The sequence below is a fragment of the Haliotis asinina genome, chromosome 7 (assembly GCF_037392515.1).
Source record: "Haliotis asinina isolate JCU_RB_2024 chromosome 7, JCU_Hal_asi_v2, whole genome shotgun sequence".
In the NCBI taxonomy this organism is placed as follows: Eukaryota; Metazoa; Mollusca; class Gastropoda; order Lepetellida; family Haliotidae; genus Haliotis; species Haliotis asinina.
Window position 1 is genome coordinate 36,437,190 of NC_090286.1, and position 14,218 is coordinate 36,451,407.

Below are 14,218 nucleotides of genomic sequence, written 5' to 3' on the forward strand. Positions count from 1 at the left end.
ACATAATATCATCCAATCAGAGCTGTCAGATGACTCAGACTGCACTGCAGATTCGGATTTGGGGTCTTGTAGGTCCGTGTTAGCAACGTATCGAAACCGATGTTATGGAGCCTATTGGGACGTCCTCCAGAACGCTGCTCGATATGTTAAACCACAACTGAGTCACAAGCATTAAAATCACATAGGGTAGCAAGTAGATAAAACATGCGCCGTTCGTCACAAGCGATGTTTGCTACTCAACCTTACGGCATTTTTTAGAAAAAGTTGACAAAATAGTACGTTCATAGACGACGAAAATTTATCGTTTAGTTTTGATATGTAGAAAAAATATTAATCAAAAACGACAAAATCAGTAATTTCCAATAAAAGCAGAAACCACTGATATTTATGAATCAAAATCTAAAAGTGATCATTCCGTGACCTCGCGACCATGAAAGGCTAAGTCAGGTCAAATGAAAAGGGAACATATTTCAGGTTTCAAATCCAGTTTCTAAGTTGCGGACCCTCATCTTCAAGCGGCGACAGCAAAGATCGTCAAAGGCGCCTAATAGTCGCCTAACATAACAAGCATCGGTGGTGTCGACTCTTTCAGTGTTGTAACACCCCCCTAGTGTGCAGTGCACAACCCTGTGCACTTAAAAGAACCCACGAATACGTTTGCAGATGACCAGTTGGTGGCCACATAAATAAATGCAAACACCCAGCAACGTGCAGCATGTGTCCCATTCCACCAAGTTGAAGGTACCTCGTAAGGATGGGAAAGCCACCTTAACTCGGTACGCTTGGTGGGCAGCAAGAGTTGTATGATCTCCAGTGAGTGAGTATGTATGTATGTATGTATGTATGTATGTATGTATGTGTGTGTGTGTGTGTGTGTGTGTGTGTGTGTGTGTGTGTGTGTGTGTGTGTGTGTGTCTATACGTACGTACGTACGCACGCATGCATGCATGCATGTATGGCTGTCGACCAGTTCAAGACCAGTTTCTCCCAGGTCGAGAATGATGTACCTGGAATGCTAACAAATGCTGGGCTCAACAACGTTCACATAGCACACACTAAGCACAAAGTATGACGCACAGAAGCTTGTCTCCCTCAGGCATGTGCCAAATTTCGAGTCGGCCTCTCCTCATCATACAATTTAAGTTACATACAGACCCATTACAACTCAGGCAGATCCTTATCTTGTACTAATACTTCACGCCATGTACAGCAGATTCTAAAGTTTCTGTGTTTGTTGTCCTCAAAGTGTGTCCATTTGAGTATACTACCTTGATAAATCATCTAGAATTCGTGCTATATGTGTAGGGATTCATATGGCTCCAAGTGCTTCCTTTCGCGAGATAAAACCTAATCCTTTAATCGGTACAACCCATTAATAATACAGATATGACGTAGTATGATTTACAGCTGATAATCATCCGTGTTATTTTTAAAGAAGAAAGGCTAACAATGAATTAGCCTCTTGGCACGTTGCTCCAGAACACTTGTATACGATCCGCACTACATTTTACTTCAGTATGCTGCAACGTGCGCAGCAACGATGTTTTTCTTTCTTCTTTCCGTTGACGTATTGCCCCCGTCATGTTGTTTATTAATGTTGATGCTAAAACCGACATGGCGACATTTCGTGCTGCAGTGAACATGCGCTGTTTGTAGGATTGGCGACAGACAACACCGTGGGCGAAGGAGGGGCGAATATTGCAAAATCTACCAAAACACTATAAGATATATTATACACATTAAAATTCGTGAATAAAAAAGTTTCAGCATGTTGAAAGGGAGAGAGTATGTAAAATACCACTGGTTTGTGAAGTATTTGGTCATGTATACGTATATTGATTAACTATTACTATGGACATTGTGGCCAGAGAAATAAATTTAGTAGGATGTTTTAATATACCTGTTCTCAGACTTATTCTCCTTTTAACTGATGTTCACTGCAAACTCGGACCTCCTTATTCATATATTGTTGAGGGTCTGTTTGTAATGGTCGTCCATCTGTATGTCTACCACGTGCCGTAAGTAGACATCTTAAGAAAAATATACAACCTACTCCATGTGTTTGTTTACGAAAAGGCAAATATTGTTGACAACGGCGTACCTAAACCAAAAGAAAAATTGATTTTAAATGTGTATTATGTCCACAACCACAACCTAAAGTACCCCAACCTTCAGACGAGGTCACATGCAAGGGGTGACACAGACAACGACAAGAAGCAGGCATTCTCAGGGACATTATTTTCAAGCAGCGGGTATCGTCCTGGGCCCCTGTGCTCAAGAAACAGGCACCCTCTTGGTCTCTGGCCTCACGAATCAGGAATCCTCCTGGCCTCTGGCCTCAAACAGTAATCACCCTGTGCCCTTGGCTTCAAGAATCAGACACTCCCCTGGGCCTCTGGCTTCAAGAATGGGGGCACCCTTTTTGGCATCTGTGCTCAAGAAACAGGCATCCTCCTCGGCTCTAGCTTCAAGAATGAGGCACCCTCCTAGGGTTCTAGCTTCAAGAAACAGGCATCCCAAGGGGTCCTGTGCTCAAGAAGCAGTCATCCTCCTGGCCCTCCCATTGGGATTCGACCGGGTCTTCAGCGTAAGGAGCAAACTCTGATAATGGAAGGGTCAAGTAATCGTTATTACATTGATTGTGTGCATTTAGTTTTATTGTTTGATAATTAAAAAACGTACACAGTTTAAGTGCTATGAACACATACCTTACAAACGTAAGCCACAACATGCTATGTGTGAGGTACAACCATCTACCGTCTGAGATGTCAGTACTGGACAATATATACACACTGGATAGCTAAGTTATATACTATGTGTATTAACGTTCGTAAATCTACAACTGTAATGACTCAAATACATGGAGCCATACCAAACTTATATATCACAAAAACCATGTTACAGATGTCATACTAATATAGGGACAATATATTCTTAGAAATACAAATTATATATTCATATTCCTGGCTTTTCGCAGTATGAAAATGGGTACATCATTCTCAACTTGCATCAACTTGTCAAGTCATACATTCGGTCTATGCCCTATTGTTTTATGACATGCGTTGATTGAACAAAGTTTGATCGTGAAGGAAATGATAGGATGAGGACCCTTTTTGGTCAGCCAGAAATGTTTAACTTGTAAAGTATATGATATTGGTGTGAACAAATGACTTTTGCGTAAAAGTGCAGATTTATTTTTACTTTTCAGATGATAAATTGCACGCATAAGACTGTGATTTGTGAGTGGAGTTAGACAATTGTCTGACCTAACATCTAAGCCCGATCAAATTCATGACAACACAGGAGGTTGCGTACACCATGTCTGCTCTATTACCGCCCCTGAAAATAAAATAGAAACTTATAATTTTTCGAAAACGCTTCCTGATCAATAAAACGAGTCAAATTATCCTTTTCGAGGCATTGTTTTATGTGTATCTATATATTTCACACCGATTTCTGAGGGTTTAGAACAATGTTTACATTACGCAATTGCTGTGTGCCAAAATGGCCTTCATCCTTCCTGCTCTTTATATTTAAATACATTTGCTTTACCTTCAGTTCACCGGATCCTTACAGTCTGTAAATTACATGGTAATAAAATGATAGTCAGTTGATGAGACGTGTGTGTTTAATGTAAATGAAATATTTACATCTAACGTATTTACTGGTGTATTAGAGCCTATGCGTGTGTATGCTAAAAGGAACAGTATATAATGGTCATTCGAAACGACGTTATCACAACAGTCTTGCGTGACTGTGTCTACATTTCAGTTTCAGTTTCGGCCTAATATGAATAATTGACTTGCATAGCACCTATTGTCATCAAAGACGCCGCATTGCATATATTGTTAAAAAGGAGTTCTATTCAAAAGTCATCATGAAAAAATATATTTTCAAGAAGATCTTGAAAGATGACTGGGACTCAGTTCGTCTGAGGGTGACTGGAAGACTCTTCCATAGAGCTGGTGCTGGCACAGAAAAGGCTCTGTCACCCATTGAGGATTTAGTGCATGGCAGTGCTTCAATTCCTTATTTAAATCCATTTGCCTTGCTTTTAGCCGCCAATAGCTTCAAAAGCATCGATGCGGTCTAAAAGCAATATTTGCGCCCTGCCTTTGTTTGTTTGTTTTTGCTTTTCATTTGTTTGCTTTGTTTGAGGTTCTGCGGGTTGTTTTGGTTTTCGTTGTTTTGTTGATAATCAAATACAGACAGGAACGTGCTTCGTTGACAGGACAAGCAATAAACCAGTAACCTTGGTTGTTGCCGAGACGATTCATTGTGTTATCAATATTTAGCCATTTAGGCGCAGGTGTTACCATAGAGAACTTTGACTTACTAGTATTAACCATGGAAAAATTTGAAAAATGCCACAGACGTTCTCAACTAAAATGATCAATCATCCTGTCAAATGTTGTTTATTCACTCATGACCTTTTTCCTCAAACAACTTCAAGGTTTAATTCAGAAATTAAAATCGGTAACGACGATTGTTATTGATGGGTTTCGATTTAAGTGAAAATAATACCTCATGTGTATTGAATATCTGTGTTTGTGAAACTGTTTGTGTAAACATAAATTCAAATAGAGAACGCGAGTCTTGACTATTCCCCAAAACAAATTCCGCATTGAGTAAACGGGAAGATAACTGTGAAAACAATATAAATGGATCGCGGATAATGGTAACATCAGGTGTTGAGAAAAAGGGTAAACATGTTTTGCCCTAAAGATTGCTAAAAAAAAGGTTGACAAAAACACAAAATTAGCCCGAAATAGGAAATATTTTGGGCCAACGCCAAACAGCAGTATCACTGAGTTAGTGAGTGAATATGGCTTTACGCCGCTTTTAGCAATATTCCAGCACTTTTACGGTGGGGGACACCAGAAATGGGCTTTACACAGTGTACCTATGAACAGTACTTGTTCAATTCGAAGCCAGCATGTGAACAACTCTAAATAAATTCCGTCATGATTGTGGCTTATTTAGTTTTTCCTTATATTTCAAATGACCATAGTATGCCAAGCAATGTTTGTTGTTTAACGCCATATTCCAACTAGGTGGCCCCACACTCACACGGTAAGGGGTGAAGGGGTTTGCATACACTATATTACGAATTCACGGAGAACTATAAACATTTTCCCTGATAAACAAAACAATTGCATCAATATAACTTTCACGTCACAATTTTTACAATTTGTCCTTGAGTGGAAGAATGCCCTGAGAACAAAAAGTTAATGATGAACCAGCGCTAGGAGGCCGCCTTTCTTCCAATGTTCAAGTCCAGTTTGAATTTACGGAATATTTTCAGTTTATGTCCAGGAAGTTTCCTTATTTCAATCACATGATCGTCACTTGAAGGTTTGTTGATGGCATTCGCGGTGAAGCTATCCTTCATAATGTCATTTGAAAGATTAATCACAGTGTCATTGCCGTGGTGCTTGTTATTTATATCATTCCTGTCGAGGATATCAATATTGAACTCATCACTACTAGTGTTGCTTGAATAAATCTTCTCGGGAAAAACATCATCGGAAAGTGTGTCTGGAAAATGGCTTCCGGTCACAGAGGTCAGAGGGAGATCACTAGAACTACTTCCGCCGGAAGTCTCGCTTTGACCTGAATCTTGCTTTTTCTTGGGTAATGCACACACCATTAGTTTCCAAAAGCGGTCTAGCTTCTTGGAATTGTCTTCCCCGGGCCAATCAATGTATGTTACAGTGTTGAGAATCTGCTTCAGGTTTTTATCCATATTCTTCATCTGAGACATGTCCCCAAACACGACTGGAATGATCCTGTGTCTCATCCTCAGCATCTCATGCTGAGCTTTCTGATATTCTAGCATACACCACTCACTCTCCACATACGCAGGCGAGAGGATGATAATTGTTCTTCTACTGCTTTCCACGGCCTTCATTATGTTGTTGGCAATAGCTGGAAAAAAACATGACAAAGATGGCTAAATACTTGAAGAGTTTATCAGGTAACTAAAACGACATTAAAGTTTCATTGTTATTAATTTTTATATAATACAATGTGTAATACAGATTGGATGTAACATTTACTACAAATGTAGCATCCTTTTCTAAATAGAATCGGAACCATTTAGTATTAACAGAAACATAGCTATCTGTGTATGAAAGTCAGTTGCACAAAAGTAACTTATTTGATTTCTATTTTGAATTGAAAAGATCTTATTTACAGCAGTATATTAAGAAAATAACTACAGTGCGCTTAATCAGCACTCAATCAATACCATGGGTCGTTTCAGTTTTTTAAAATAATTTTATCTAAATCTTTCTAAAAATGGAAACCTACAAGTATTTTCAAAATGGAGTCTGCTGTTAAGAGTGTCACGAATTAAACGCAGTATAATTTGCACTAAAGTGACACACCACGCAGCTGCATGATTCATGGCTGGTACCTGGTGTTTGCCTCCTCAGTGTCATAAGTTAAATTTCATTAACATGCCCACGTCGTGTTTCTGGGTTTATTAAATTCCTTTTGGGGGTCTTCAAGTAAAATGTTCTGCACATGGACTATCAAATGAGGTTTCGGTAATGTCTTGGCGCTGCCAGTTCCTGACGCCTTCAATGATTGTTCATTTATGATAAAGTGAATATTGCATATATTTGAGGTGTACACATTCGTACATGCAACATGCCTCATTACTACCTTCGTACTGTTTTCAGTTTCTTCGAGTTAGATATGCAATTGCTGGCACTGAAGTAATGAAGTGTTAATGGTTTATATTGTGACAAAAATGCGTGCCCTCACCGTCATTGTCAAGAAATGAATGCAATGCTTAATGCTGCATTTTATGATTTGTATGCCTTTGTTTTAAATCCATGGATGTATAAACAGTATTTGAAAGGATAAGGTTTTGCAAGTATTTCAATATATAGTTTGTCATTTGGGTCTGTGAATATTACAAACTGACCGACCGTGTTCCACTGACTTTCACCTGTCAAAGGTCAAGCTGATAATAAGCATAAAAAATGATTCTGGGCAGTATTTCTTAATGAGCTAGTCAGTTAAAGGTGAGCCAGCAGATTAAGACACAATACGTGTAACTGTATCTTTAGGGGTATTTTTAGCATCAGTTCTTATCTAATCACACAAAGTGTGACTTGCAAGCTGAGCAAAGTGTCCTACTCCATACTGAACTTCACAATAGTGAACACCTTCAAGAACATTTTTAAAATATTTCCGGAAAAAGAGGCACCACATTTTGAAATTTTTTTATCCACTAAAAATATGACGATCAAAGATTTCAAAAGAGGGTTGGAATTGCGACACTTTTGAGTGTAAAGTTAAACAATTCTTATTTAGAAAGCCTTTTGATGATTCAATTATTTATTTATGTATTTTAAAGAACGCTCACTTTCTCCAGGAAGGAAGTCCCGGAAGTGCATACACAGCTTGAAGTCCAGCTCCTTCTCCAGCTTGGGGTAGAGCTTGTGGACAACGAAGTCCTCGTCCTCCTTTGTGGACTTGTACGACACAAATGCATCAAACTCCTTCCCATCTGTGAATGAAGTAGAGACTCAATGATGAGGAATACGAGCAAAGCCGCAATGTCATAGATGACGGAACTCCATCATTAACATTGTGTTTGTTTGTTTGTTTGTTTGTTTGTTTGTTTAAAGTCGCACTCAGCAATATTCCAGCTATATGGCGGCTGTCTGCAAATAATCTTGTCTGGATCAGAAATGATCAACATCACGTGCATCGATCTGCGCAACTAAGATACGATGACATGTGTCAACCACGTCAGCGAGCCTGCCCACCCGATCCCGTTAGTCACCTCGTACGATAAGCATGGGTGACTGATGACATTTCTAGCCTGGATCTTAACGGGTCACTTAATAACATAACTAACAGTCGTAGTTTACTCGTATATTTATGCAACAGTGATTTGCATTCCCTGACCACCCGATATACCGTTAGTCACCTCTTACGACAAGCATGGGTTACTGAAGAACGACCCGGATTGATATAGTGGCAATACACAACAGACACTCACAGTTCTAGGGCAGGGCCTGCTAACTGAATCTCTGTGCTTAAATATTATCTGAATAATCCAAATGTTAAAGCGATGTGAGACTGTATTTGGGCCATGTGAACGACCTTACACTATTTTGGGGTTTTTTAATGGTAATTGTTACATCTGTACCTGTCAAACGTCTTACAAAGCCGAGGATTGTTTCACAGGCATCGTTCCAGGCTTTGTGATACGTAAGAGTGCTGGAGATGTAATTTTATTGTTTTATATATCTGAAGTATTCAGGGTTCAAACAGGACTGCGACAATTTGATGGATTACAGTCGCTTCAAGCAGGAAGTCCCGTAGTCATTAATTACACTAAATGGCAACAGCTTTGTAACAATGAAGCATGTTGAGGACTGAATGAGAAACAAAAATGTGCGAGCGACCTGAATTTGGTAAATATGTAGTCCATATATCAACGCAGTGACAGAAATCACAAAACACGGGTTATCAAAGTTTCCGTTTGTGTAAGAAAGCTCTGTCACCAGGTTTATGAAACATTTGCAGCTCCTTGTTCAGATACTCTTAGTTATTCGTTCGTTCGTTCGTTCGTTCGTTTATTTTGAGAGTCAAATGTTTGATCTTATCAGCTTTGTCCCGAAATCGTCAGGTTGTAATGGTATGCAGTCTGCGAAGCCCTCGATTCTACGGCATGAAATAGCGTGCTTCAGATATACATGTACACTACTCAAACTTTGCTGAGCAACATATCTTCATCATATCAAAGCTTCATCCAACAATGAGCAGTGAAGCACTGAGAAATATCCTGGTATGTAGTGATTTGATCAGTTCCACGCTGTTATAAGTGGTAGAGATTTTTTGACCATGAGATGTGCTAAAGCGTTTTGAAACCATACAACGAAAGAAGTCCTTGTTGTAGTATAATGCAACATGCCAGCGCCGGATACTATCCAGCTTCTATTACCTGGCGATTATGCCATTGCATGTAAATGGCAGATTTCAAAATAGTGAATACTATGCGAATGGATCACTGAAAAGGAGCGATATCATGATATCATAGTTGGCGGGTATCGATAGCAACGCCACCAGTGCTAAAACAGGAGAACGCTTGTTGGTTAAATTGCACAGCGGAAGTTACAGCAGTGCATTGTATGAGCAGCGCTAGGAATGCCAGTTCGCTGGCTACCTTGAACATTTGTGAGTGAGTGAATGAGTGAGTGAGTTGGGTTGTACTCAGCTTTTGTAATATTCAAGCAATATCTTGACGGGGGACACTGGAAATGGGGTTCACACGTTGTACCCATGTGAAGAATCGAACCCGAGTTCTCGATGCGACGCTTTAACGCTTTAACCTCTTGACTACCCCACATCATCATCTGTAACTCACCATCATCCTCGTACTGCTGGAAGTAGTGGACGAGTTTCCTCATAGGCAGCCAGCGTCTCCGCCAGGTCCAGTAGGGTAGGAGGACCATGAGCAGAAACAGCAGGACAAACAGACCAATACAAACCCCGATCACTGTCCAAGGCTCGGACTTGACAGCTTGTCTGTACTCTGGAGAATAAAAACATAATCATAAAAAGATATGCATATAAACTGAGGATGGCGCTTCATAACTTAGTGTGCAACTTAGTTTCCCCACCATTTCATTACAGGGTAGTGAGTGAGTGTAGTTTTACGCCGCGTTTAGCAATATTCCAACTATATCACGGCTAGGGACACGATAAATGGGTTTAACACCTTGTATCCTTGTAGGGAATAGAACCCGGGTATCCGGTGTGACGAGCGAACGCTTTAACAGTTAGACTAAAATATGGTACTTGTTGGTCCCTACCTGGCGCTCGACATTAATGTGTACAACAATTGATCTTGTTGGCTCAGTGTCAGTTTAATGTGTCTGAGTGGGGTGTTCATGCATACATGCATAACTGCCACGTGGTGTCTCATTATTGAATCAGCTGTGGGGTAGTACGAGCAACCACACACACACACACTTGATCACTTGATCACTCTCTCACAAGACATACCCAAGCCCCAACTCACTCGTGCAACTCACAGTTACAGAGTTGTTCACTCATTCACTAACAAACTTACCATACCTAACGATTCAGTCACTCATTTTATGTAGACCAGTTCAGTCTTAAATACTACCCTATACCAGTGACTGTTTATGAATGCATTCTATTTAAGGCAATAGTTCAATCATAAATTACATTCAACACCTCTGTTTATGTATGCATTGTATTTAGAACAGTTCAGTCTGATATAACACCCTGTACCTGTGACAGTTTATGCATGCATTTTTTATAGAACAGTTCATGTATGTATGTATGTATGTATGTATGTATGTATGTATGTATGTATGTATGTATGTATGTATGTATGTATGTATGTATGTATGTATGTATGTGTGTGTGTGTGCGTGTATGTATGTATGTATATGTGTGTGCGTGCGTGTGTGCGCGTGCGCGCGTGTGCGCGCGCGCGCGTGTGTGTATGTATGTTCGTTCGCTGCACGTATGTAGGCAGGTGGGGATGTGCCTGCGTGCCTGCGTGCTTGCCTGCGTGCGGGCGTGCCTGCGTGCCTGCGTGCATGTGTTTATGTATGTATTATTTAGACGACATTAGTCTACCTAAGATTTTTAGATTCATACACGTTCATGAGTAAACATTACTCGAAACAACCTAAAGGCGTTTACCACATGTGAGTGTAGAGCTATGCTTATTATAAACACATGCTACACAATCTGCTGGCCGACTGCATGTATATGTAAATAAGACATGTAAATTTATATTTTTTTCAGGATGTCTCAGCGCTTTCAGCGGTATAATAACAATGGCTTTTGTTTTCAAAATTGTAAGTAATTTATTATAAAATCTAATCCGACTTCTGACCCTCGTTTTAACTTATAGGAACCTAGGAACAATATAACAAAATATAAATCAACATGTTTACTGTTACAAAACAATAACTGTCCCATTATTCTTCACTTTTTATACCCATGTGTCGTGATTAAGATTCACGAAACAGCCTATCATGTCGTCTGTAATAAATTAAAACCTCAGAACTTATCCCTGTCTGGCGGTCGAAAAGCATGTTTATCTGATTATCATATTCAACATAATAACATAGTGTATTATATGGGATAATTTTTTTTGTCAGAATTGCTTTGTGTAGCATGATGTCGTAAGGCTCTACCCTAGAATACAACTACATATTACTGAAAGTAAATATTTCAAACCAAAATGAGAAGAAATGTTGGCTCAGTTACGTCAGTATCTCCAGGGAGATATGCCAGGAGCGACAGTTGGTCTAAAACACTCCTTGTGCTCGGGGTAATTAATTATACCACAAACACTGCCTTTCCTGTCAAGACAGCCCATGCGTTCGTTGTTGGTATGCCTTTAAAACGACACAGTTGGTGATCAATACTTGACGAATCTATGTGGGATACACATCAGTGTATTACCACATGTAAACCATATGTAAACTACAGAAAGGAGGAGACAGGACACACAGAGAGCGTATCTATTTCTTGTCCTTTTAACCTTCCCAAGTTGCTACCGATGCTATATAGGTCAACTTATGCTTGATGATATAGATTGCAGCTTCAGGTTTTGCGCTTGTACGTATGACATGGAGGTTGATAAGTCCCAAAACATTCAAATCAAATTAAGCTGACCAAATACTTACACTTGGTATCTCTGGGTTGTTAAATTATGGCCAGAATTAACTACAATCAACGGCTGAATGGATGGTGTAACTCCAGCTAGAGCCCATGCCAGTAGCAAAAGGTTCTTAGGTTCTGGTTCTTAGTATGGTGATCTACTTTCAGTCGCTAGTGATCTATGGCCCCTTTTTATTGTATTGTCCTGATAAATGTCAAATGGTAAATGAGAGAGATGCTTGTTTAAATTCTTGTTTCTGTAATAATGTAGTCGGTGTAACTATATTTATCATGTGTTTATGACTAGTTTCTTGTCACAACACAGTGTGCGGTGTTGACAGTGCACGGTGTTTACCGTGTCCGGTGTTTACCGTATACGGCGTTGACAGTGTACAGTGTTTACAGTGTACGGTGTTGACAGTGTGCAGTGTTTACAGTGTACAGTGTTTACAGTGTACGATGTTGCAGTACCTTACCTTTCACAGATGGAGCAGGTGTTGTCTTCAGTTCTTCGCACTGCCCGCCAGTATAATTCCAGTTACACACACAATGCATAGTTTCATTGAAGAATGCACAGTTTCCTTTCTCTCCACAATCAAGATCACAGAGATGCTCACAAAATATCCCTGTGTAGTTTGCAAAACATTCACATTTCACTTCATTTGCATCTTCCACACATTCCCCATGATCCCCACAGTAGAAGGCATTGCATTTGTGGTCTTCACCATCCTCGCATTCGAACATTGGCACCCTGTTCCAATCAAACAGACAGGTGCCCTTACAGTTTTCACATGGGGAGGCAGAATCCATTGTTGGAGGTATAAAGTCCGAGTAAAAGTCCTCAGTGGTCATCTCTTGACCTGTATCGTCAATACTATTAGAGTCATTTGTTTGGAGTTGATTTGACGCCGTGACTGGAACTATTGGATGTAACAATTCGATTCTGTTGTCCATATCACCCTGGACAAGTGATGTTGTTGTTGCTGCTGCTGTTGTTTTCGTTGTTTTTGTTGTTGCTGTTGTTGTCTCCAAGGTTGTGGGGGATTCCAGAGTGTTTGTATATGCTGTTAATGGAGTCTGCATTTTGGAGGTTGATGTGATGAGTTCCTTTTCAATGATCATATCATTTGAAGAAATTGAATGAGGTGGGGTGCTTGGAGTTGAAGAAACAGACACTGGAGATGCATCAAGACGTGGGGTTGCGGTCACAATGTAAGGTTCATGAGATAGGCCTGGCGAATCGGAGGCAAATCTCATGACAGGCGTCGAGGGTGGAGAACCCAGTACTGAATCCACCGATGAAGATGGGAACACGTCAACTGTATCAGAATGCCCAACAGGTGTGGAGGTAGATGTGGAGAGGGGACTGGGATCTGTAGGTGGGGATGTATTTATTGTAGGCTGACTTGATGATGTGAGTTCATCACGTATCTTTTTCAGCATGTGTTCACACATGTAGGACGGCAGTCCCGACACACACATGCACAGCTTAGCGCAAGTGGTGTATCCAAGAGTGCAGTCACCATCAGCATCGCACATCCCGGGTAGTGCCTGGCAACACGTTTCATTACTTGCTGTAGAAGGCGATAAATGAGGCGACTGTCTGATGTTACCTGCTGGAATTATTTCACTTCCAGAGGGCAAACCAGGAGGAATATCCCCAACTGAAGATGAAGTTCCAAACACACTCGACAAAAACGTGACCCACACTAGCTGTTTCAGCAACAACATGTTTCTGTTCTCAGAGATGCAAACCGTAAATGTCCAGGTACACTTCTGTTCTACATCATCCAATACATATGCATGTATGCATAATCAGCCGTCGGAGATAGGATAACATTGGTCAGGCTACCACTTGCATGTCTGAAGTAAACCCGCGCAATACGTTCCGTCAGAACGGAAGCCATTGGGTGAAGTGTGTGTCACAATACTTACATCACAACACATCAGCCTTCAGAACCCAGCTGTTCGCTTGTACGATTAATACACAGTCTGAGGTTCACATCCCATAGTCCCATACAAAAAAGATCCCCAGGGTGGATGGACGGACTACATAACACGCACGACCTGATGAGGTTGGTGTGTGTCTCCGTGTCAGCAAACTTGAATGTAGTTTACAAGGTGGCCCTATCCTGTTTTCAAGATGGCGGCTCCCAATCTGTCATGGTGTCATTCTGCCTTCACGGTAGATGCTTGTATCTCAAAGCGCTCATAAACATTCTCTACTGTCGACTGTGACAGGCAGGGGCCTTGCCATACAACATATACACTGGCTGTATACTCATCTTTAAAAATTGTGATACGTAACCGATTTGCACCATTTTGCTGATTTACAAACCCTATGCCTACATTTACTAAATTGAATTATAATTTAATACACGCATTGTTTTAAATTGCTAAGATCTGATGAACTTTATCCACCCTTCAATGTATTTATTTTAAAATACGGTGTTTACGAAACAACAATACTGCAATATTGTGCATGTAAACGTGATTATACTAACACACACGTTGTGCTATAAATTGTTGCAATGAGAGTGAGTGA

At 40.3% G+C, this 14,218-nt stretch overlaps 1 protein-coding gene across 1 annotated transcript; it reads right to left on the reverse strand.

Moving 5' to 3' along the window:
- Positions 1–2,635: 2,635 nt before the first annotated feature.
- On the reverse strand, positions 2,636–13,870 carry LOC137291778 (uncharacterized). The gene is made up of 4 exons (XM_067823300.1): positions 12,150–13,870; positions 9,392–9,559; positions 7,379–7,522; positions 2,636–5,928 (listed from the first exon to the last, which is right to left on the reverse strand). Exons 1-4 carry the CDS (start codon positions 13,402–13,404, stop codon positions 5,246–5,248), a joined length of 2,250 nt encoding a protein of 749 aa, XP_067679401.1. The 5' UTR covers positions 13,405–13,870; the 3' UTR covers positions 2,636–5,245.
- Between the last annotated feature and the right edge of the window lie 348 nt (positions 13,871–14,218).